The sequence below is a fragment of the Polistes canadensis genome, unplaced genomic scaffold (assembly GCF_001313835.1).
Source record: "Polistes canadensis isolate GaletaPanama2010 unplaced genomic scaffold, ASM131383v1 scaffold_1, whole genome shotgun sequence".
Taxonomy (NCBI): Eukaryota; Metazoa; Arthropoda; class Insecta; order Hymenoptera; family Vespidae; genus Polistes; species Polistes canadensis.
This window is the reverse complement of record NW_014569548.1, coordinates 768,591-795,091: the sequence shown is the minus strand read 5'-3', so window position 1 is coordinate 795,091 and position 26,501 is coordinate 768,591. Positions and strand designations below refer to the sequence as shown.

Sequence of the window (26,501 nt, the reverse complement as noted above, 5' to 3'; positions counted from 1 at the left end):
TTTATTTTTTCAAAAATATTATTTGTTTTTAGAGCAAATACTTACTTCGTAATTGCTCCCTTCTTCATTCTTCTTTTTCTTCATTTACATTTGTTCTTCGTATTTGCTGCTTTATATATAAATATGATATTTTTAGTCGAGTTTTGTATAATCCTCTTAGAGAACATTACTTTTTTTTTTACTGGCGATTATTTATTTATACTAGCGTATACTGTGATTTTATAATGCAATAATAACTGGTTGTGCAGCGTGGTTGTATAGATGTTATTAAACGTTGCCTATTTTCTTTTTTCTCAATTTCTTTTTTTTTTAATCTACAAATCTACTTTCAGTATATATACAGAGACGTTACGCTTATACATGTTTATTGCTATGTTATACGATGCTATAAATTTCGTAGTAATTCTGTTGGTCTTTAAAAATGATAAAAATTCTTACGAACGAAAATTCGTACCGTTACTCGTAACTTATTATCCGGGAAATATCGTATGTGTATTAAGAATTTATTTGCGTTTTTTCATGTTGTTGCGATACTCGTAACTATTGGAATTTTTTGGCCAAAGAAAAAAAAACAATTGTTTAAAATCGGACCTGTGTGTGTGTGTCGGTTCTCAACAATACATGTCTGCTTTCGCTGAATTATTTTCAGTATAGTTTTCGCAAACTTATGGCTTTTTTATTGACTTGCGAATACCATTTTTTTTTAGGTTTTATTTTCATCAATGTTTGCGCAGCGTATAACAAAACTTGTAACAAACTGTTTGGATACGTGTGTGAAAGTATTACATCTACGTTGTATGAATTTACACCGATAGTAACAATTAAAAGTGGTTTTAGATCGAAATATAACCTACAGTAAAAATTTGATCGTTTTTAAATAGTTTTTATTTCTAAAACCATTCTTAAACGTTGTTCGTGAATCAGACGTTAAATAATTGACTACAATGACATCACGATTGCGAATACTTTGTTGTTAAATCGGTAAATACTGCATTCATTAATGGATCATACGCGATTATATATTTTATCTGTGAACAAAAATTATACAGTAATAATGAAGAAAAGTAAGAGGATTATTCAGTGGGTCCAATGTAAGCTAGTAATCAAACCTTTATTTCCCTGAGATTACACGCGACTGTTACTTTATTGAAATTCTGATAAATCGACGAATTATTTAGTCGGATCGTTTGCATCATACAATAACGTGTTTTATTAATAACTCAATTGAAAAAAGAAAAACAAATTAAAACTATCCAAATTTAGATTTGAAATAACGCTAAACTGTACCGAATAATTATTTTGAAATAAATTAATTGAATTAATATACACATTTGTGTATGATACAACTATTGCTACATCCAGAGACACATTAACGTTTTCAAATATTTATTAAAGGTCTTAAAATTCTATATTATCTTAAACTTTTATGTTTGAGTTCTTACCGTAAAGTATGGGATTGTCTTCTTATCATTTCGCATTTATTTCATTTTGACGAGAGCTTTTTTATCTGTATCATATACACGTGTATGACAAAAAGGACAGCTTAGTATATAATACGTGCGATATTGTATGTATCTCAGGTATGTTACAAAGAATATAAAATCTGAAAAAATATATGAAAATGGTTTCCCCTGTTTCTTCTCAACGAAGTACTACTCCGTATAATCCTCCGATTCTCCCATTATCCTGTTGTTTCTCAAGCGCTGCTTGCAATTTATTATATTACTTTACTCTCTTCCCCATTTTGCCTTTCTATTCTTATTTTCTCTCCCTCTCTCTCTTTCTTTCTCTCTCTCTCTCTCTTGCTTGCCTGCCTGCTCTTTTCTCTTCGTCGTTATCCTCCCACTTTAGCAACGATCCTTTTTCAACGCCAAAGGGCGAGAAATCTAGGGAGGGATGAGGGGGGAGGGTGCCTGGTGTGGCGCTACAGGTGGCGACGAGATACAGGTGTTGCTAGGATAGTTACCCGTAGGAAGGGTAAAAGTACACTTCTCCCTAGCCGTTCCACCTCTTCCTCTCTCTCCCCAATTCCCCCCCCCATCTCGCAGTCCTGCTCTATATCGTTTTCTCTCTCTTTCTCTCTCTTCATAGCTCGCTCGTGTTTCTCGACCCTCCGTGGCATCGTCGTAACTTTGACCACACTCACAAGTTTCGTGATTGAAACTTTTCAGAGATTGCTGCATAGCTTTCGAAAAAACTTCCTTTCTAGACGAGTGAGTTTCTTCTAATGCATAATTCGAGTAAATTGTATAAACGTATATCAAGTTCGCGTTTATTATTATTAATCATATGCATTTTGTTTAGTATTGTTTGTAAAATTTTTAAACGAATATCAATATTATATTGATTCTCTATCTGTTTTCATCTATTTAGAAAGTAATATTGTTTAGTTTGAAAAGATTGAAACGATAATTGATCAAGATTTTCTATTGGATTGTGTAATAGTAATAGTTGTAGTAGTCATTTCATTCGTTATCCCAAGTCAGTTTATTTTTTCGAACACTTATATATATATATAATAATATAATGATCGAGAATTGTGTGGAATAAAATAACAAAATTTCTTTATTAAATTGACGCAATTGTGTTTCGATTTCGTTTTAACTCGATATTTCGTTTTATAGCAATGTTAACAAAGTTTCTTTATAATGCATAGATACAATACATGCGCTAATATAGATGAGATAGATATACACGGTCGATCGTTTAACGTTTATTTCACGATTAGATCGTTCGTTCGTTCGTTCGTTCGTTCTATTGCGAATATACTCGTATAGAGAGAGAGAGAGAGAGAGAGAGGGAGAGAGAGAGAGAGAGAGAGAGAAGAGTAGGTTGAAAATGAGAATAATGAATTATTCTCGGGATCACGTGGTATTCCTAGGCAATTACGATCGAATTCAAATCCCCAATGAAATCGTATCGGTGATACGAGAGAATTTTGCGGACGAATAAATTGAACAATGAAATTGGTAACACGCTGGTTCGGTGATATGATGGCACAGTTTGGATGAACAGTTTGGAAACGGTGGGAAAATACGTCGTCGACATTTCGAAAAAGCTCGAGGGCCAGTTTGAAACGAACCTGAGACGTGATTTCTTTTATAACAGAGTGCAGTGTGTTGTTAGGATCCTTCCTGCCCTTTAATTGCCACGTGATGTATCGCCCGAGGTACTTCGGATTTCGTTTTCTAGAAGAAGATCCCTTCGCGACGAAGAAATAAAAGAAAATAAAAAAGAAAAGAAAAGAATTGTTTGAATTACTGCACTCTCTACACACACACACACACACACACTCGTAGAACAATTGAGGAAACATGATTCATCGATAAAAGATCGAACCGTTGTAAAACATTTAAGAAATACCACTTTTGTAAGATCGTAACAAAGAAGAGCTTCTCCACGGCTTTTTATTTGACAACCCCTTCCCTCACCTCCACCCCGCCGCTATTCTTGTACATTAACTTCTCTCGTAGGAATTTCTTTAGAGATAAGTTCAATTTCATGGGAAGCATTGGCAAAAAGGAAAAAAAAAAGAAAAAACTGGAAAGAAAAATAGTCGAAGAATTACGACGAGTAGTAAGTAGTAGAGTAGAGAAGCGAAGGGAAGAAGAGGAGGGAGGAAGGGGTGGGGTGGGCTGGTGGTGGTGCCTGGGAAGCGTTTTCAAACATTGCCTTCATAATACCGAGTAGCTTGTCTGCAAATCGGATCTTGGTTGGTGCACTTAGAAAATTACCGAGACATTTTTCTGTATATCCGTATTTGCGGAGGAGGAGGTTGGGGTAGGTTGGTACTACTCGCTTACCGATAGTAAGAAGTAAGAACTAAAGTAAAGAAGAAAAAGGGATGAAGGAAAAATGGAAAGGTGGTTGGGTGAGTGGGTGGTTGAAGGATAATAGTAGTGGATAAGGGGTAGTAGTACTCCTAGACGAAGAAAAAGTAATGTAACAAGTAATAATGGTGTGATATAGCTGTGTGGTGGTAGTAGTAGTAGTACTAGTAGTAACGATGAAAGGGCGAAACGACGTGAAGAGTAAAGAAGGAAAAAGAAGAAGAAGTAGAAGTAGAAGAAGAAGAAGAAGAAAGCGAAAGAGAGATCTTTCTAGGAACGAACAAGCAAACGAACTTTTCTATCACTATCTCTCAAGACAACACAATTAAAAAGATTGCGAAAGTTTACGGTTAGCTAGGAACATACGAGAGACGCGTTTTCTACCATTCGCACCGAAGTAAAAAATCAGAAAAGGTCCAAGTCAACGGGTTGGTGTAACCGTATAGAAGGAAAAAGATAGAAAGTGCAGGGGATGAGGGCAGGGAGAAGAGAGAGAAGTGGACGACGTGAACACGATCGAGTCGTACTTATCACGTGGACGTCGACTGTTTGTCTTCCGATCGACGAACAGGACGTCGAGAATCTTTTCTCGCGACCCTCCCCCTCGATCCCCCCCTCGGTTCCTCATCCCTCCACCCGCTTGAGAGACTTTCTTGCGTTACCGTCTTTTTCTAACGTTTCTCGAATCTTGGTAATCCTTCTCCTTGGAACACACAGTTTCATTCGTGTTCATTCGTTTTCACGAACAGAACGTAGAAAACTTTAGATTCGTCCGTCTGTACGTTCGTTCGTTCGTTCGTTCGTACATACGTACGTACGTACATTCTCTTTTCTCAATCGTCAGCGAATCCTTTTACTTACTTGGTCGCTAGCTCGTTTTCTCGTTCAAGAATATCCGTTCTTCTTTCCTCGTTACTTCGAGCGTATACATCTCGATAAAAGTCTACGCGATCGTAGTTTCGGCTTCCAAATGGTTATTGCTTTTAGCTCCCGATGAGGAGGAGCTTTAAGTTCGGTTTCTCCACTTCCCCTTTACTTCCTTTTCCTTACTTTATACGATTTAAATCACGTCTTAATGTTATAACTTTTCTATAAAAGAGAGAGTTCTATCTTTAAACGCGGACTCTTTAGTACTTTTTTTTTTCTTTTTTCTTTTTTTTCTGTAAAAAGCTGACATTTTGAAAAAAGGGAAGTGAGGATATCTCGTCGAGATGATAACAAAAAGAAGAAAAAAAAAAGAGAAATGTAAAATCGTTAGGTGAAAAGCGGTTTCATTCGTCGGTGTTAATCTAAAAATGTCTCTTTATCAAAGGATTACACTTTTCCAGAACGCACCGTGGAAAATCCTGAAATCCTTGCCGCGAGCGTGTGCAATCGCACGCCAGCTTATTTCCGGCGGCAAAGCGACGCGAACATTCTAGTTAACGGTGGATTTACGAATATATATATACGCGTATATATATGTATATATATGTATATATATATATTTGAGTTGCGACGAAACGAGAGTAGGGAAGAAAATATCTCGTTGAAAAATTCGTCGAATAGAAATCGTTCTACCTTAAGGTGGAAAGTGGAAATTTCCAAAAAATATATATAACATATATATAACACACGCATAATAGTTCTTTCATATTCAAAATCTTCTTCCTAATAGAAAATGTTCCTTCGTTTTGCGACAAGCATCGTATATATATACATATAATAATCATATCCTCAAAAGCTTATTCTGATATTCACATTGAAGATAAACTTTACCACCTTAAAAATTTAATTTTTATCACGTAATTTTCTCGAGCTACGCAAATTTATCTTCATCCAGATGATTTTCACGCACTTGGTCGTCGTCTTCTTGGGAAATACTACCCGCAGCCACAGATCGTGTCATTTGCAAAGTGAAGTAAAATATCGGTTCAGTTCTTGATGATACGCGAGGGCGAGGGACGGAGGTGGGGGGCGGCGGGTGTAGGTTAGGGGTGGTTGGGGTATATCTTTACGCCGAGTTCACGGAGTTAAAATATCGGCCATATCATTGAAAATATTTTTCTTCCTCTCTCGTAGAAAAGGCAAACCCATTTTTCCTTTTTATACGAGAAGTTCTAAGTTAAGACGATAACTCATTCCTCCGAGAATCTTTAAAGACGCGGCGAGCTTCGTGAAACGATCGAGAGAAAGAAAAGAAGAGAAGAGAGGAGAGGAGAGGAGAGGAGAGGGCAGAAAGAATAATTCGAATTTATGAGGTGTAGAGTCACCACCGAACTATCGTTTTCATGTTCCACGAGTATTTTCCACATCCTCACTTCACTTCACTTGTAAAGCAAAAGCATCCTAGAAATAAACTGGAAGAAACTTTTTAACAAGAATGTTATCGATCGTTCGTTAAACGAAACTTTTTCCAAAGAGCGAGAATCGTTTATTCTGTACACGGGGTTTTCTTTAATGAACGAACGAACGACTGCGAGATACTTCGAAACATATTTATAAAGAAAAAAGCAAATGTAATCCTTACATTTCATGTTAAAAGATATTCTTCGAAAAGGAAAGAAGAAGAAGAAGAAGAAAAACCATCGGCCGATATCCAAAAAAAAATTCGCGTAGACGAAAAATTCAAATTTCCCGCATTTTTCTCTCGGTTCGTATTATACAGGCCCGTTTCAATATTTTCGACAAAAATATATAGATAACGTAAATTCGACCACCTCTCGGTCGATTGAGCGAAACGATGACTCGACTCGAATTTAAAGCAGCACTCGTGAGGAGGAGGAGGAGGAGGAGGATAGTAATTCCTAATGCATACGTGCATACATACGTTCACAAGTACATACATAGATATGTGCTATTTTACGCACACGTATTATCCTCATCGTCATCGTTGTAGTTGTAGTTGTAGTTGTTCTTGTTAGTGTTGTTATTAGCGGTCGTTTTGGTTTACGCTCGATCGACTTGAATTAGAAGTTCTATTGTAAAGTCACGACGCGCATCTAAGCGCAAATAATAATATACAAGCGCAATAAACGCGTGTTACGCACGCGTACGCACGTGCGCAATCGTCTATTGATCCTATATGTATATATATATATTTCGTCTTTGTACTCAAATTGAGAAGTAGAGGGAGGTCTGTAGATGATCTAAAATAGAAATATTAGCAAAGATAAAAAGTTGCATAAATTTACTATTATTTTTTTCCGTGTAACGAAAAGTAATTCAACATTTGACTATACTTTGTATTTAAACGGGGAAAAAAGAAAAAAAACCGAATAATTCATTTAGAATTTAATTTTATCTTTCTCAAACAAACAAAAAAAAGGGAGAAGTAATATTATTTAGGAATTGGTACGCTCAGAAAGCGATTGGAACGATTTGAGAGGTTTCTTCTTAAGCCGTCGCGTTCGAATTCGGTGCATACGGTGCTGTCGCACACTGAATACTTCATGCCCGTTACCGATCCGGATGAACGAGAGACGCATGCGACCGCGGATCCTTTCTGGAAGGGACACGATTATCCTTTTACGGAACGCGGGAATGAAGTTGACGTATGCTGAATAAACCATTTCGAGCGGGCACGGAACGGAAATGAAAAGGTGGGAGGAGGAGTAGTGGTGGTGATGGTGGTGGTGATGGTAGTGGTGATGTTGTGCACGTGCAGAATTTTCTTCACTTTGTCAATTCTTCGATCTTTTCATTTCTTTTTTTTTTTTTTTAACTTTATAACAAATACTTTATTTAGTAGACATTTATAACCGAGAATCATCGTTCGTCGATACTTATTATTTCTTTGATTAAAAACTTTGAGTAATATTATTTTTCAATCGAATTCGATTAGAAAAAGAATAACAATAACAAATGTGACACTGCTTGAGTAAGGATGCCGTTGATCGAATAAGACGTTAAAAAAGAATAAACGAAAATTGCCATGACATCGGACTATAATAGTAGAGACTTACTTTTACTCGTCGTCATTGACGCTTGGAAAAGGAAGAACGATGGAACATTGCGAGACTATCGCAAAGTAAAACCAAAAGTAATAGTATTAAGAAGCCCCTGAGAAACAAGAGAGAGTGCAACCTCCTAACTGTCGACCCTCTTATCTGACCCTTTCACGGCAACGACCAGTCAAACCACTCCTAGCTGTGACAACGACAACAATGACGACGTCGACTACAGCAACGATGATGACGACGACGACGATACCGCCGGTTACAGCCGTCATCTATTGTTGGCTTTGCACTAACCAGATCTGACGGTTCTCTGTCCTCCAATCCCCATTCTATTCTCTAAGACGATTTTTTAAGGGTTGAAAGAAACATTTCTTTACGATAAATTTATTAATCGCCGATACGATAATATTCTTATCACAACGAATTTTCAATATTTTTATTATTTAGATCGTGGTGGTGGCAATTGAAAACAAATATTTTTTATTAAGATTAAAAATGAGTTTATTAAAATATTCTCTGGTTATTAACAATAAACGTACCGAGTTTCATGTATACTTATTTCTCTACCATACCGGATTAAATGAACTTATCTTTATAAAATTATATATTTTACGATGAATTTATAGCAACAAAATATATCATTTATGTAATTAAATTTTGTGACTAACCAAATAGCACAATTAACTTGTAAGAAATTCCTCGAACAAAATAGACAATCTCGGTCATGGTACGTTTAATGTTAATTGTTACCTTTATTTTACAGTAAGATTCTAAGTTAACGTGTTTTGAGAAAGGGAAACAAACGGTGGTGCATATCGGTGACCGAGGCACAGAGAGAAATTCGTAGGATGAAATCCAACCCTGTGGAAGGTTCGATCATCGACCTGCAAAGCAACGCGCGGTACGCCAGCTCGGTTTACGAGCACTTTGTGTAAATTGGTAGTAAAGTTAGCGTCTTAATATACATTGGCTAAACTGTTTATCGAAGTTTAGGAATAAACGACGTGCTCGGTCGGTACCCAGCCGGTTTGGCCGGTCCACTTTGTACGAAACCATTCCGAAAGTCCATAACTAATCTTGCAGAGCGTGAAGCCGTTCACATAATAAATTGCTTTAGACAAAGCTTGAAACATTCGGTTGACTCGTTTACTTTACGTTTTCTTCCCATGCATTCATCGATTTAACAAAATATACATTTTTTTTATAGCAACATATAATTTTTATATTTTATTTTTCGTTCCAAGTCATATACCATAAGTGCAAAAACAAATTATTTCGTTCGAATAGATTTAAAAATAATAAAATCGTGAATTTATTAGAGAACGATAATGATTGTTACCAAATATTTTTATCAATATCATATATCAACGCGCGTTTGTTTGAAGTTTAATTTCAGACTTGGCACGTTCGTAAGTTCTATCGTCTTAGTAATCTACGTTTCAAATTTTTCATTTTACCATCTTTCTCTCGTTCTTATTTTACATAGAGATAGATAATGTCAAAGAGGAGAAGTATATCGTGAAAAAAGAAAAAAAGAAGATAAACGAACGAGAGAGCCGGTGATTAGTCGAAATCTGATTGATTCCACGCGGGACTAAGAGAGAAAAAAAAAAGATAGCAGTAAAGGAATGTTAGTAAAAGGGCGACGTTAAAATGATAGGGGTCTCCTATCCAACCTACCTCTCTCACACATCCATTACCTTTTACATCGAAAATTAAGCCGAATGGCAATCGGAAAACGATATCCGATATATCCGTAAATTTTCAACTACGTAATAGTAGTAGTAGTAGTAGTAGTAGTAGTAGTTGCGTGTAGCGTGCGTTAGAATCGTTTGGGTTACTACCGCGAGAGAACCACACGCGAATTTGTTTTGTCGGTTCTTCGAATTTTCAACAAGCAAATTCGAAAAGAGCCACCGGGAACGGAACGAAACGGAACGAAACGAAACGAAACGAAACACAGCAAACCAAGCTTGTAAACATGTAACGTACGTCGCTCGCGCAATGTATCATGTCGGAATAGACGTATCGTAAATTTTCATGCATCGCGTAACTTAGCAAACACGAAATCCTCTCGCTTTTATCATCGAATTCGAGATTCGGGGTTTCTCTTATCTTTAATAAATAAGAAATCGATCTATCTCCTTCCCATGATAGATCTTGATATATATATATATATATTTTATAGAAAAATAGATAAATGTTTGCGAATATTTTAATCAAACCGATTCTTTCCGCGTACGATGCCAGACCAAACAATAAATATTGCTTTACTCTCTTTCTCTTGTTTACAATTTTATAATAAATTGACTAAAACTTTATTGATTCATTGGTTTTTTTACTTTTCTATCGAAAAGACCAAAAATACGTTATCGAGATAACAACAAAATAAAACTACGATCAAATTAATTATTCGATGATACGAAATGATATGATCAACAAAAATTCATCGTACATTTGGTAAAACGAAAGATCACGAAAGTCGAGTATCGTTATTTAAATATCGATCTAAACAAAACGACGCTGTCTCGTTATTGTTCGCGAATAAGAATGAACGAGGAAGGAAGGAAGGAAAGGGTAGTGGTTTTCGTTCCATAAATGAACCTCCGATCGTTCCTGGTAAAATAAATAAACGATTTCACCGTACCCTCTGATCCTCTTTTCCTGTATATTTCTCTCTCTTTCTCTCTCTCTTTATCTCTCTCACTCTTCCACGTGCGATACGATGCTCGTAACCCGTTTAGCTTTTATTTATGCATAGGACAGACCACCCAGAGGTAGATAGCCCTTGCACCAGACGGCATACAACGACGCTTGATCCGCACGAAAATGTTCGCCTACTGAAATTATATGAAACGATCGTTCCAACCCCCTCTATCCCTTGCCCCTACCTCCTCCTGCATATTTCTCTTTTTCTCTGCGTGTTACACAGGGTGCGAACAAAACAAAAAAATAACTACAATGCATTGAGGGAAAAAGAGATAGAAGAGAGGTAGATTCGAAGGGACAACGATTCACACGAAAACCCGTTGTTGTTTCTCCCTACCTCCCCTCTCCGGCTAGCACGGTTTCTGTGAATAGAACTGTACGTTTCTACCGTAAACGATTTGTTTACGTGGGCTGTCGAGCCATCGGCTAGCAAGCAGCCAGAGCATTGTTTCGCACAATCATAGCAAATATTTCGTTTGGCGATCACTCGTCATCATCGAACAACACAAATCGTAAGTGTAGTTCACCATCGGTTCTCGTCGTTTCGATCGGTAGGTAAACACTTCCGATTTTTGGCTTTTCAATCCGTTGATTGATCCAGATATTTATTTTTTAAAACGTAGGAGTGATCTCGATTAAAATATCGTTCTCGCGTTCGCTATGTATTATATGTTTAGAAATATTTTTTACAAAAATTCATCAAAATGGTTTATGTTGTTTATAATATTTTTTTTGTTTCTGTTTAGAACGATATTAAAAGGTTCGAGTTATTTTTTTTTTTTCTTTGAAGAAATCTATTATTGTTTTACTTCTTTAGGACGAAAATACAAGGAAGAAACCATGTTATATATATATATATATATATATATATATATATATATATATATATATATCACTCAATAACGGTCTCGCGAGCAAAAACGTTCCAGTGATATCGAAATTCCGTATATTTCAAACTGCTAACAGTGCGGAAAGTCTTGAGAGAAACAAGAAGAAGAGGGTGGTAAGAAAAAGAAGAAGAAGAAGAAGAAGAAGAAGAAGAAGAAGAAGAAGAAGTAGAAATGAGAAAGACAAAAATATAAGTAAGCGTAGACGTGGAGGGGGAGGGGGAGGAGGAGGAGGAGGAGGAGGAGGAGTAGAGCTTTTTCGTTGATGGTCGAGAACGAGCCTCGGTGCAAAATTAGAATAAACGTATTATGTTGAACTCGTAGGATCTCCTCCGCCAGGGTGACGTTCCTCTTAAATTCCACGAAATTTCGTGAGAGAAGATCCCTTCGTGAGACGTCTCATCAAGATTCTTCTTTCTATTCTATGGTTCCCATGTTACCCAATGTTACCTACCACCACCACACTTTTCTACTCTTTCTATATTCGTTTTTCTCTTTTTTTATTTTTTCGCGTAACTCTTTCCGACCATCGTAAATGCCAAGAATTCGTTTTACGATTAAAGAAAATGAAAAATAATCGTTCAACGTGTCATACGAAGGAACTTATCTTACACACAACTTTGAATTCTCATATGAACTGTTTTAGAATTGTATTTTGAATAGTTAGTCTAAACTTTGTTTTATTCTAGGATGAGAAAACTATTGTTGGAAAATATGATTCTCTACCATAAGATAAAAGAATAATGAATCTTGCTCGGTTAAATGTTGAATCCTTTTCATATTTTTGTTTTGTTCTTCCGATAGAAAATAATATATATCTTTCGTTATTAGAGAAATACTTTAATAAGAAAATTAAACACCCAATTGTTTGTTTTGAAACATCGAATTTTCCCATAAACTTTAACTGCGAGCTCTTATTATATTCGTAACGATCGAACGGTGATAACTTACGTGTCGTTAAATAAACGTATCAGCCCTAGATTTAATGATTCTAGTATCAGCTTTGTTCTAGCGGAGATTCTCTTAATTGCGTTTTATTATTTGCACGTTTATTTCGAAAAGAAGTAAAAGAAAATCGTGAAAATTTGCTCGGAGAAAACTACCAAACGTCTTCGTATAAGTGTTACGCGAACTAAAAATTTCTTCTCTTAATCTTACCTTCCCGCCGTCATTATTTTCGAAGATAAAAAAAAAGAAGAAAAAGAAAAAGAAGAGAAAAAAATTAAAACGGTAAAACCGTGGGCTCTTCTTTTTTTACTTTCTTTCTCTCTCTCTCTTTCATTTGATGTCCGTACACATTTCCATTATCCCAGTGTAAATTATTTTCCATGATGGTTGCTGTTACTGCTGCTGCTGCTTGCTGCTCTTTTGCCGTACGCGAATCGAGAAAAAAAGAATCGGCGTTTCGATAGAAAAAGTCTCAGAGGGTGCAACATTTACTCGGGCGTATCTTTGAAAAGCGAGAACGTTGGTTTGCGAAGAGAAGGAAGGATAAAAGGGTAGCGTACCGCGAGCAACGAGGACGCGGTAAAATATATACATACTGTCTAGTAAAAAAGGCCAGGTCCTCGAAAATGAATTTAAGTAAAAACCGAGTTTTCTGCACGCGAGCGCAGAGGGTGTTCTGAACAAAAATTTTCATGCGGAAAGTCATGCGAAATGGATACAGGCAGAGCAGTGCAGAATGTGCAATACAAGTATATACACACGTATATATATATATATTACATGTGCATATACGTGTATACGTGTGTGTATAAATACATCGTCAGAAATGCGGACACGCGTCTCGTTTTTACGTCGTTTTATTTTTTTAATTTTTTTATTTTATGTTTTTACGCAAGACAAATGGCGATTCACAGTATGTCAACGTATATATCATAAGAAATTTCTATCTTTTTACCTTCTTTTTTTTTGTTTTATTTTCTTTTACTTTGTTAAATATATTTTAATCTTTCTCGCTATCCGTTACTCTCGTCGATTTGAGAAAACCCGATCCAATGAGTCGAGCTTTTCGAATATGTTTTAGTCAATGTTCTGAATGAATTTCATACTTCCAACTTTATGGTATATGCTGCGTACTGGATAATTAAACTTTGTGAAACACGTTTGCTTTTAAGAGATTTCAATATTTTTTGATGCTTTTTTATAACAAGTTTTGATTATCAAAAGTTACGCGTATCATTTTTATTCGGGTTAAACTTTATCTCTGACGTTAAATCAAATTTTATAATATAAATTCAATAAAAAATACATTTGATAAAAATTACGGTATTAATGAAATGACTTTAACTTGACTATGTTAATTTGTAATTTCTACCGAAGTGATACGACTAACTCTATTGATATACATATATTACAAACACGAATTTGTCGGGATACGAATTACACCGAAATACTGCGGTTATTTCTTCGCGAATTTCGATAACTGCTGTGGTATGAGTATTTCACAGCATGACCTAGCTACGTGATGCGATATATCCTTCTATTTATACTTGATCAAAAAGTTAGTAGAGTAAGGTGAATGATCTACCTGTGAGAATATCGCATACGGTAAGAGGTACATTTTTACTTTCCAAGTGAATAAAACCCATCCAACTTTTTCCTGCCATTCTTATCATCCTTCTCCTTGGAAAAATTGAATAAACTTCAAATAAAACAAAAATGTCTGTTAGTCCGAATCATTGTTAATATAATCGACGATCACATGCGATCATATTTTTTTCTTTTCATTTCCCAATGCACTTTTCGTATAATTTTGTACGTACTCTAGTACAACATACAATCAATAATATTAATTCATAAGAAAAAATCGTTCAAAGAATGTTCTTTTCTCGTCTCCTGGCTCACAGAATGGTTTTACTTCAACGTTTCTTCTCAATTTCCAACCGGATTTTCCCGTCCTCGTCTTTATTCATTCAAACGTTTTATTACCCGCTTCGGACATTAGAGCAAATTGAATTTATCTATAATATCCTATTACAATCTGATAATTCTAGCTTTAGGATAATAAAAGCATGAATATTATAAACGTCGTAGTTCGAAAGAAAAAAGCACGGGACAATGGCATTCGTTTCGATTGTCACGACAAATCTTGACCTTAACACGACCATTACTACCACCACCACCACTTGCATTATATTTCACGTACAGGTATTACACTTTCCCGACAAATTTTTCTTTACAATTTTTTATCCCAACTGTGTAATCGAATGGCCTATCCAATTAGAGATCGTTAATGAATTAACACGAGTGAGAAGAATGTTTTTCTTGAACATATCGAGGAAATAAAAACTTTATTCTTCTATTGTTTTCCGTTTTCTTTTTTTATTACCTTTATTTTTATTATTATATTATATATTCAGTGATTTCGTTCGTTCTAGATATATTATACCTACCTAACTACGTATTTTTAAACACGTACACGTACACGAAGCAACTTCTTTTCTCTCTCTCTCTCTCTCTTTCTCTCTTTTTCGGTATAATTATTATTTATTGTTGTCATTAAAAAGGTAAAACTAAAAAGCGACCACCAACCACCGTACGAACTCGTCGAGCATTGTTTCTGATCGTGCTATTTATACGCTACGTAATTGCGTGCAATAATTTTCAAAAAGGTTGTGCCTTTCATTATTATTTTTATTATTAATTAGATTATTATTATTATTATTATTATTATTATTTTCATTGTTAAATCATAAAATTCTCACGCCATGGAATAATATGATAATGTAATGATATTTAATCAAAACACATATCATTTTATGAATGCTCTATAGTATTTTCATGAATAGTACTGCTAGTTTTATATGACTGCTTTTTGGATTTATGTGTGTAAGCTTATGTGCAGTCTAGAGCTATTATTACCTGACCTATCGGATATCCTGGTATTCGATAAGATAAATGAATAAATGGAAAATACACGCGATCAGATATATATTTTACTCTAATACTTTAACCGTGTTATTCGAGTATTTACATTGTTTCAAATAAACGTAATTTATATTTTTGTTTAAGATAATAAGATCGAAATAAAGAATTATTTTCAATTAGATAGCTTTATTTTTGTATTGAAATAAATATCAATATATATATTTTATCTGATAATATAGACAAATACGTTTTAAACTGACAATATTTCCATGTGTTCAAAATCAATAGTATAAAAGTTGAAAACCCTATATTGGTACATGATAATGTATGTGGTATAAATTTTGGATATCTGTAAATCTTCAAATCTGTAAATCTATCAGATTTGTATATTTCATTCGGCTGAGTATCTTTCCGAGTTCAGGGGTTATCGGTGTGGGGTCGGGTAAGACTTGTGTAATATTCTATATCTCGATATACTACCGGATATATTCGAGTTCTACCTTGCCAGTTCTAGTTGTCCTAGTTTTCAACTTGTTCCTTTTTTTTTTTATTTTTTAATATATATATTTTCTGTAGTTTATACCGTTGCTATCACACTGTCGTCCTGTGTTTGTTGCAAGGACGACGAATCCTTCCGCTCCTCTAAAAAGTTGTCTCGCTGTTAAACATTTATATCTGCATTGTTTGTATTTGAATAATTATTGCATAGAATTCTATGTAGTAGTACGCGTTACAAATTATTTTCTCCGACCGTACATCTTTTTATTATTATTATTGTTATTATAAAATACAATAGCCATCGTCATTGTCGTTTGCTGCAATGTTAATAAAATATTACGAATTATTATTATTAATTAGAGTACCGCGCGCGTTTGTAATAAAGATGAAATATTTTTTCCCTTTCTTTTTTTCTTTTATAAAGATATCCTCGATTATATAATAAATAAATTTATATATATATATATTGAATGAATATACTTAAAGGAACAAAATTAGATCGTTCGTAACATTTCAAATAAAATAGTGCAACGAAATCGTTGCACTTGAATATAAATAACAATTAGGAAAAAAACGATGAATGAATACTTTAGAAAAGTTTTTTTCCCAAACGTGGTTGTGATAATCATCGAAAAAAAAAAACAAAACAAAACAAAAATAAAATAATCATAATAATAATAAACGTGTTGCTTGTTGCTCACTCGTTCGCTCGCTTTTGCAAGCAAGTCGCGAGTGTGAAACGCGCTAGGTATTCCAGTAGGAGAGAGAGTATGAATAGAATCGCGAGAGGAATTCGTTAAACAGCTAGCAGCAGAACGAAGTAGTAGGGTTTGGAAGTAGGGCCTGGGGAGAAAAGAGAGGAGGAGGGAGGGGTAGCTCGAAAAGGGAGCTCGAAAGCGACGACCCTGTTCTCTTGCAATGGCGCGTCGAAAGAGAGAGAGAGAGAGAGAAATAGAGTGAAAGGGGGGGGGGGGGKGGGGTTTGTAGGAAAAGCGAACGCGTCGAGGAACGAGAAGAGATAGAGAGAGAGAAAGAGAAAGAGAGAGGAAACATCGGAAACGAAACTAAAGCGAGGGCTTGGAATCTCCGGAACGGTAGAGATTTAATACACCCCGGCGCATACTAAATCCACTGGGGTACAAGGGCTGCCGGGGCGTTTTCGCGTTGCAGTTTGCTACGAGAACGCGTAACAGCAACGAGAGAGAGAGAGAGAAAGAGAGAAATAGTGTAAAAGAACGACGACGAAACTCATCGAAGTCCCTGCTGTCTGGCAGCGGAGCAGTGCAGCTCGCCTCGTGCTTGCCTCGTTTTATTCCGGATGGAGTAGAAAAAGAAATGGGTGGGGAGAGGGAGAGGGAGAGGGAGAGAGGAAAAGGTGAAAGGAAGAGACGCGAGGTGAAAAAGAGAAACGATACGCGCCCGCGTACTTCGAAAATTCCAGAATTACCACCCTGTTAATGCTGGTACCCGGTAACCGTGAAAGAAAGATCCACCGAATAGGCTAGCTGGTTTGGTTGGTGGTGGTGGTGGTGGTGGTGTGTGTGTGCATGGGTAGTAGGTTGGGTAAATCGGTATCGTTTCGTTTAAATTCACGTCGTTTTACGAGCCCGACGTTGGCGAAGAAAAAAAATCGACAACCGTTGTGGTAGGGGTATGGGTACGGGGTCGGGGGATTGGGGGTGGTGCTGGTGGTGGATGGGCTGCGTGAATCCTTTTCAGGAATTGTCGCCGAGAATGTTTTTCCCAAATGCCAACTAATTTATTTCAGGATTCTTCGTTCGCTTAACTATAAATGTTAATTATTTATTAGGTTCTCGATGAGAATCGATTATATCATTAGTTTAGAATCTCTCGATCACATATTCGAAACGACGACGTGATTCTTGGCTAACGTCAAATAAGTCAGTAGGTAGAATGATTTAAACGTAAATATTTATATTATACTTTCGTATACTTCGTTAATGAATATCATGAATATTTTTAGTTGAATATATCATTATATTTTTAGATTTATATCGTTGGACAATTAGTTTTACATGTTTCTTTATTCATATTTCATTGTTAAGTAAAGCTAAATAAAATGACATTAAAATAAATTTGATAACTATACATCTTAGACGTTATTTAATTTTTATTAAATTACTATATTCGTATTAAAGGATTCTTTCTATATTTGATCTTATTTAAAGTACTTTACTTCTCAATTCTTATTCTTGTCTAATAATAAAAATCTCGTAGAAATAAATGTTATAGAACAAAAAAAAAAAGAAAGCAAACGATTTGTAAACGTGTATAATAATATAATTAAAGAACTACGTTTTTTAAGGACAAAAATATTTGAATTTCTTATAGGATACACCGTAACGAGTTTCGAGAGAATACTTTCTCTACTCTTGGTTCATTAAAATATCGTATAAGTCTCTTTCTATCTCTTTCTCTTTCTCTTTCTCTTGGTTTCGATCCACTAGGGCGGCATTATAAAAATCAGATTTCCACAGTTGTTGTTCTCTTGGCCCAGTTTTCGCGAAATCCTTTAACATTGGCCTGTCGAATAAGGAAGAAGAAGGCCACGAGCGTCGTGTTACCGTAAAAGCCAGCCTCTAGCTAGGGGCTGAAAATGCCAGAGGATTGCGAAAAAGGGGGTAACTACGTTTCATAGTAGTATAAAAGGCAAGCAGGCACGGTCGGTAAGACAGCAATCTACAACTCGGTCCACCGAGAGCAGTAACGCAACTAGAATCGAACTTGTAATAAGGTACTACGCCCTTCACTGCTGCTCGCGAGGAAACTCGATTGCTCCTTTGGGATAATGGTTCCCCTTTCACCACCACGTTGTGTAACTTTTCCGTAGCCTCGGGGGCTGGGCGGTGGGGATGAAAAAGAAATTTCTACTGAATTATACGCGATTCCCCCTTTCTTTTTACCTTTTCCCTTTTTTTTTTCTGCTCACTAATACGATGTTTCCTGTTGAGTTCTCTCCTGTTGAGTATAATTTACGAGATCGAGATCGAAATTTAAGACGTACGATTTTAATAATACGACGAAACTCGAACGTCGTTTTGATCGATCAAATTCGTAAGAAATAAAATGGAATTATTTTATTACGTTTACGCGATGAATCTTTTTAGAAAGGGTAATCTTGTTTGTATTAATTCGGTTTTTTTCTTTTTTCTTTTTACGAAGCACCCGTTAGATATAGAAATAAGAAGATGAGACTCGGAGACGTGCCTGCCGGGTTTTCTCAAGTAGGAATCACTCCAATAATGGTCCTTTAACGGAAATATAAAAAGTGCGATATAGCGGTAAAGAGGAAAAGAAACTCGTGAGAAATGGTCTGAGAGAAAGATTAATATCGATTCGACGAGTTAATGCCGGAGGGAAATTCCATTCCGACTTGGGGACATCAAAGTATATATATATATATATATATATACACGAAAAAGAGATGGGAAAGAAGAACCTCTCTCTCTCTTCCAAGTTCTCTTTCCTAGAAAATTACGCAAATCAAAAAAAAAAGAAACATAAATGAAACGGAGTTTAAAAGTCAAAGTTTCTTTCTATAGAAAGAGAAAGCACATATTTCAAGTGAATTACTTTTTCTTCCCTTTCGCCACCCTTTTCTTTCTTTTTTTTTATTTTCATTTTTACTCTCGTCAGTGAAAAACCATCAGTAGTTAAAAATTATCGTCATTTTCGAGTTCATTTTATTCCTTCATTCGTATCCTTCCATCGGTTCGTTTTTTTTTCTTTCAAAATCGTATAATCTTTTCGATTGTAAGGTAAAGTAATATAAATATTATATACATAATATTGGATCTCGTAATATTATTTCATTGATAAAGACACAAATGACAAAAAGAAATCTTTAATTCTAACAAGAGAAGAGACGTTCATTTATACATACATACACACACACACACACACACACATATGATTTTGATTTTAAATGCTAGTGAGAAGAACATTTTACGCGAAGGTGTTAACGCGACAAAATACTACAAAGAAATAATGAAAAGGGCATACATTTTTACTGGAAAAGCTGAAAAAGAGAAGGGCGGCAGCAGAGGAGGGGAGAAAAGAAAGAAAGTATATAAGAAGAAAAGCAACAACGTGTGTATCCATTCTTCAGTGTTGGTCTAGTCTTAGTTTTTACCGAAAGATCTCCTCTCACGTTTTCATTAGAAGTCTCTCTATTTCTCTCTTTCTCATTTCTACTTTCTTCTCTTTCTTTGTATCGACCTCTCATTCCCTATGATGTGCTATACTTTACTTCTTTTCTTTCCTATTATACTTTACTTCTTCTTCTTCTTCTTCTAAAACAAAGAACGTTACAAACGTCGGACTAGAAGACCGAATCTCTTTACAACTTTCTCTGCGATACTTGAAAAACTGAACTATTCAAAGAGACGCGTTGGAAAAAAAAAAAACAAAACAGAAAAAAGAGAAACAAAAATGTAAAAGAGCAAAAAGATGGGAAAGAAAAGAAAGGGTTGGGAGGGAGGAGGGATGGGGGACAAAATAAGAGAGAGAGAGAGATTAGAAAGATGTGAATTCAAAGCGCAGCAACTTTGGCAACGCTAAATGATGATGATATTAACAATTGGAAACTAGCCATATAACTATTTTTTTCTCTCTCTCTCTCTCTCTCTCTCTTCAGATGTTCGTATGCGAATGCAATTCTGCGAATAAAAGAAAAAAAACACTAGCCATGGTATTTTATCTCTAAACATTTCTCTCGAGTATACTTTGAAGTATAGTAGTATTGCGTTTTCTCTTTCTTTCTTTTAGGATTCTAACGAGAAACGGTTTTAACGATATTCAAACACAAGCTTGCTTCCCCTTCCAAGAAAGTAAGAGAGAAAGAGAGTCTAACTTAAAACTTGGAAGTGAGACAGATTGTCGACATTGGAAAGGGGAAATATTTATCTCTGATGCCAATCTGCGCTTAAACTGTCAGTTGTAATTCTTAACGCGAATTGCTGTTGATAAAATTATTCATACAGAAAAGATAAAGCACAGCTGCATACCTTTAAATTTTTCCTAAGCTTTTAGATAGTACACGCGTAATTGTTTATTTCTAGAAACAAAAAAAACACACACAGAGAGACTTTTATCGTTGCAAGTAAGAAACTTGTTTTAAATGAAATTATCATTTTCAACATCAAATTAGAATAAATTTCTCTTAAGAACAATTAAATTCGTTAAATTCCACTTATTAATTAATATTACTTAATTCGCACTATTCGTATCGATTAGAATCAAATTGAAAATAAAAGATTCGTTTTTACCATCTGTTTATATTAAATGATTACATTAAGTATCAATCACAATGAAAGACAATCGATAGTTTATCTTGAATATTACACACACACATACTCACACATCAAGTCTATTATAAAAATAGTTAAATAACTTACAAGGATCTTTACTTTTTTCTCCTGAAAAAATTCTTGTTAAATATTTAATTAATTCTTTGGCAAATCAATTTGGACATTATCGTTCTACCAATCTCGTAAATTATTTCAATCGATTTCTAATGACACATTTAATGAAAACTAAAAGAACTGTAAGAACATTTTGAAAATCTATTACGTACATTATAAAATAAAATGTATATCTAAACGAAAAGAAATATTTGACCGATTGCCGCGCATGAAATCGCCATTTCATGAGGAGTGGATAGGTGGGTGAATAAGAGGGGGGGTTAGAGATTGATGTGTGTCTCCAAGAATATATCTCTTCTATACTTTCTTTCCTAACGCGGATTCGATCTGGCAATAACTCCGAACCGTTTTCTCCTTTAGCCTAAAGGGCCCGATACTAGTTTTATCGTCTTCGCGCATGCTGCGTTTTCTCTTAGGAAAAGAAGTAGAAAAAACGAGGACGAATTCTAGTGGACGTAACGCAGAGTGAGAAGGGGTCGAGACTGCAGAGGAAGGAAAGTAAAGGAAAGGAAGAGGAGGAGGAGGGGGAGGAGGACGAGGAGGGTAGAGGTAATCCCTATTGTTTCTTCTGTCCCATAAATCCTGCTAGCTGCGGCGTCTTTCTTTCTCCTCTCCATCTTTCCTTTTCTATCCCTTTTTCTCTCAATGGTTTTCCATCTCCCTTTTACATGCTGCTCACTCGTTCGTTCTCTTCAAGTCCAGGCCACGCTTCAACCTTCCGACAACACAACCTCTATCCAGTCGTAGCTGTAACCTTCTTCCTCCTCCTCCTCCTCCTCCTCCTCCTCCTCCTTCTCCTCTTCCTCTTCCTCATCCTCCTCTTCTTCTTCCTCCTCTTCCCTCTCTTCCTCTTCTCCACCGACCACTCTTTTCTACAGGAGATTCAGGAAAGCATTGTCTTTCTCGGCAGCACGCTTCGTAAATCTCGGACCAGCTGTGTTTTACGACACATATGTAGTTCCCGTAAAGACAGGAGCAACGATCCTCTCAGAGATTTCGAAACAGGCGTGTTTGCCTTTCTGCAAAAATCATTCCACCGAGATCAATCTCACCTGAACGGGGGTGGGGGTGGGAGTGGGGGATAGGTCGGTCGTCGCATTCTCTTTCTTGGTCGTTACGTCACGAACGATATTCAAGAAAAATATTCCTGCGACATGTGCGGGTATCATGATTCCTTTCCAAAGTGCATTGTTTTTAACAATAAACCTACCAAGCGTGGCAACTGTAATTTGTCAAAAGTGTATTGAAAACGTATCAAATGTATATTAATCATTTTTTAAATGAAATAATAATTTTATTCTGTGTATTAGTATATACGTTTTTCTTTTTTTAAAACAGTCATTTGATCGTTCACAAAGAAAAGTGTTGGTAGCTTTAGCGTTTAGATTAATTCTTAAGATTTTCTTTGTTTTGTGTTCTTATTTTATTAATCATTACTAATGTCATGAAATTTTGAAACATCGTTAGCCGTGGTACATCGGTGTATCGTTAAAAAGATTTAAAAATTTCTTTTCATATATAATTATTTCAATCACAAGCTCTTAATTTTACATACATTAGTCAAATAACTCTCGAGAGATAAAGCGATGTCATATACATGAACTCCGAAAGAAGAATTACATGCACTTTTGTTGAAAAAGAAAAAATATATATAAACCCTTTTCACGAGTATACCTACCTTCACTGTAAATTTTGAATTGTAAAGCTCGGAATATTTCGCATAAGATATTTTTATATCTTCTGATATACGGTCAGTGAGTAAAAAAAAAAAAGTTTGAAAACTACCGTTCTAGATGAAAGAAAGAAATTCATCTTTTGTACTACCCTTTTTTCAGAGACAAACTATTTTGTTACATCCTCGTACGGGAAAGTAAATTTTAAGCTCGCGAGTTTGAAACTGTTACATTCAACTGGGATTCATTTTCAGACGGAAATCCGTAAAAAACTGGACCTGTAATATATATTTTATCGCAATTGTGTGACACACTTTTTATTATTATTACTAAAATCAAGACGAGTAGTAAAGTCGACTTTACCAACCAATCATTTTCTCTCTCTCTCTCTCTCTCTCTCTCTCTCTCTCTCTTTCTCTTTTATTATCGTAAGAAAATTGAATAAAAAAAAAAAAAGAAAAAAAAGGAAATAAAATAATATAAAAGATAATCCGTCATATTGCTCGTGTAAAAAAGAAACTTTCAGCCTCGGTATAAAAATACGAGTACGCGCGTGTGTGCATCGATGCATATTTGCTTAGCCGTTTCCCAGGAGTGCTGGAATAAAAAGAAACGAAATAAAACAAGTACAATGTTTTAAAGGTAGGAATTCCTGTCTAGTGCAGTCCCGTAGAAGATGACAGATAAAAGACCTTAAAATTTCTTCGACGCGTTAGATTTTCTTGTAGAAAACCTTAGAAAACAATTCTTACATATGTCCTGGGTAGTGGGCGTTTATCAAAATTGCATGTACGTTACGTAAAGTGTTAAAATAACGTTTACAATTCTCCAGAGTATTTTCATTCGCATTTATATTGTATATGTTTCACACCCAGTGTGTGCGATGTTTACGATTTTTGCGGCTTCCAAAAAGGGTCGTCGCTCAGACCCCTAATGTGGAGAAAAGGGTTGCTTTCCTAACGCCAAATCCAAACAGACGACCCTAACCAACGTCGACCCTCTTAATTTACGGTCCGCAACCTAGACCGAAGAGTAGGTATCTTATTTCTCTATCGCCCTTCATCGCGACTCTTGGTACTTCGTGCGACTTCATCGTCGTTTTTAAACTATCGTCTATTTTTGTGAATGTCTAGTTGATAGAAAAAAAAAAGAAAAAAAGAAGTAATTTTCGATTCGATCATCGGTTTATATTCGATTAATATCACGATTGTTATACGACAATAATGATTATTATTTTTATATCTAACTATATATATTATAGCTTTCCATTTGAGAACTGTACTGATCAAAACAATTTCTCGTTTGAATTTCAGATCGAAGACGCGATGCTCATGTTCGACAAGCAAACCAACAGGCACAGAGGTGAGTGAAATTTTGTCCTTTTTCGTATGCAATCGAAATTGATGCGACTGCGTGAATACAGAAACGAAAATGGAACGCTTTAGCTACGTGAATGTTCAAAACACGAATGGAAAATACGTACATACATATATATATATATATATATGTATGTACGTATTTTCCATTCGTGTTTTGAACATTCACGTAGCTAAAGCGTTCCATTTTCGTTTCTGTATTCACGCAGTCGCATCAATTTCGATTGCATACGAAAAAGGACAAAATTTCACTCACCTCTGTGCCTGTTGGTTTGCTTGTCGAACATGAGCATCGCGTCTTCGATCTGAAATTCAAACGAGAAATTGTTTTGATCAGTACAGTTCTCAAATGGAAAGCTATAATATATATAGTTAGATATAAAAATAATAATCATTATTGTCGTATAACAATCGTGATATTAATCGAATATAAACCGATGATCGAATCGAAAATTACTTCTTTTTTTCTTTTTTTTTTCTATCAACTAGACATTCACAAAAATAGACGATAGTTTAAAAACGACGATGAAGTCGCACGAAGTACCAAGAGTCGCGATGAAGGGCGATAGAGAAATAAGATACCTACTCTTCGGTCTAGGTTGCGGACCGTAAATTAAGAGGGTCGACGTTGGTTAGGGTCGTCTGTTTGGATTTGGCGTTAGGAAAGCAACCCTTTTCTCCACATTAGGGGTCTGAGCGACGACCCTTTTTGGAAGCCGCAAAAATCGTAAACATCGCACACACTGGGTGTGAAACATATACAATATAAATGCGAATGAAAATACTCTGGAGAATTGTAAACGTTATTTTAACACTTTACGTAACGTACATGCAATTTTGATAAACGCCCACTACCCAGGACATATGTAAGAATTGTTTTCTAAGGTTTTCTACAAGAAAATCTAACGCGTCGAAGAAATTTTAAGGTCTTTTATCTGTCATCTTCTACGGGACTGCACTAGACAGGAATTCCTACCTTTAAAACATTGTACTTGTTTTATTTCGTTTCTTTTTATTCCAGCACTCCTGGGAAACGGCTAAGCAAATATGCATCGATGCACACACGCGCGTACTCGTATTTTTATACCGAGGCTGAAAGTTTCTTTTTTACACGAGCAATATGACGGATTATCTTTTATATTATTTTATTTCCTTTTTTTTCTTTTTTTTTTTTNTATATATATATATATATATATAACGTTGTGACTTGAGAAAATATGACGAAAATGCATAGAGAGCTTTCTCTCTACCTGTTTAACGAATCAACAATGCCAGCATTTCGCTAGCAAACATCAAGCCTGGTAATTAACAGCCGGGGCTGAAACTGTAATTACTAATTACGGTAATTCGCGAATGTCAGTGCGATGTCGGTGTAGCCAAAGACAAATAACATTAATTCGACGGGATATTCGATCGTTTCGTTTGTCATGATATGGATGCAAATGATTTGAAAATTGATAATATATTGGATGCCATCTTGCATATTTGATTGGGTACAATTTGCCGCGAAGTAGGTGGGAGGATTCGCGGCGGCGGAGGGGGGAAGGGTTGGAGGGTAGGGTACGAGAGCTGAGTCGCAAGGTTTAATCGTAGAAAAAGAAATATTCGTATTCGAACGTTACGTGTTTTCGCAGATCGGATATAAAAAGGTTTTTTCCACGTAGTTTGAAAATCTACTGCTTCGCGTTATCAACTGACAACTTCGCCTCCTGGGAGTCGTAAATTCTAAGAAAAAAAAAAACGTCTTTGCGATCGGTCCAATCATGCTCTTCTTCGAGTAGCGAGCAAAAAGGTATTTGTTTGAAAAATCCCTCTCTTTCTCTCCTTCTCTCTGTCCCTGTTTTACATAAAATGAAATAAACTCTGCGTGTATATGTTATTTTTTTAATAGAATCAAATAGCACATCCAAGAGAAAAAGTGATCGTAAAGCGGACATCCACTATGGTTTTTGTAAGATGAAAGACAACGTGAAGAAAGACAAGAGGAGAAAAAAGAAAAGAAATAATAGTTATCGAGTGTCATCGTTCTCGATTGTTAAAGTGTCGTATAACCGAGTGAAAATTGACTGCGAAGAGATTCGGATGATTGAGAGACTATGATAAATGAAATATCTGACAAAAAGAGAGGAGGGTGTAAAATAGGCCAACGTAATTTCCAGTAGTACTCGGTTGCACCTTTCCAATGTTGGGGATGGGAATAGGTGAAGGGGAGAAAGAGAGAAAGAGAGAGAGAGAGAGAGAGAGAGAGGAAGGGAACCGACCAAAGGCAAAGA

At 35.7% G+C, this 26,501-nt stretch overlaps 1 protein-coding gene across 5 annotated transcripts in view; it reads left to right on the top strand.

The window, feature by feature from the left end:
• Positions 1-26,501, top strand: part of LOC106793645 (RNA-binding protein Musashi homolog Rbp6) — a 549,523-nt gene that overhangs the window by 425,268 nt on the left and 97,754 nt on the right. For all 5 annotated transcript variants that reach the window (XM_014760790.1, XM_014760772.1, XM_014760781.1 and 2 more), the window contains one exon: positions 24,166-24,214. In XM_014760790.1, coding sequence (XP_014616276.1) covers positions 24,166-24,214 — 49 coding nt within the window. The remainder of the gene's footprint in view (positions 1-24,165; positions 24,215-26,501) is intronic.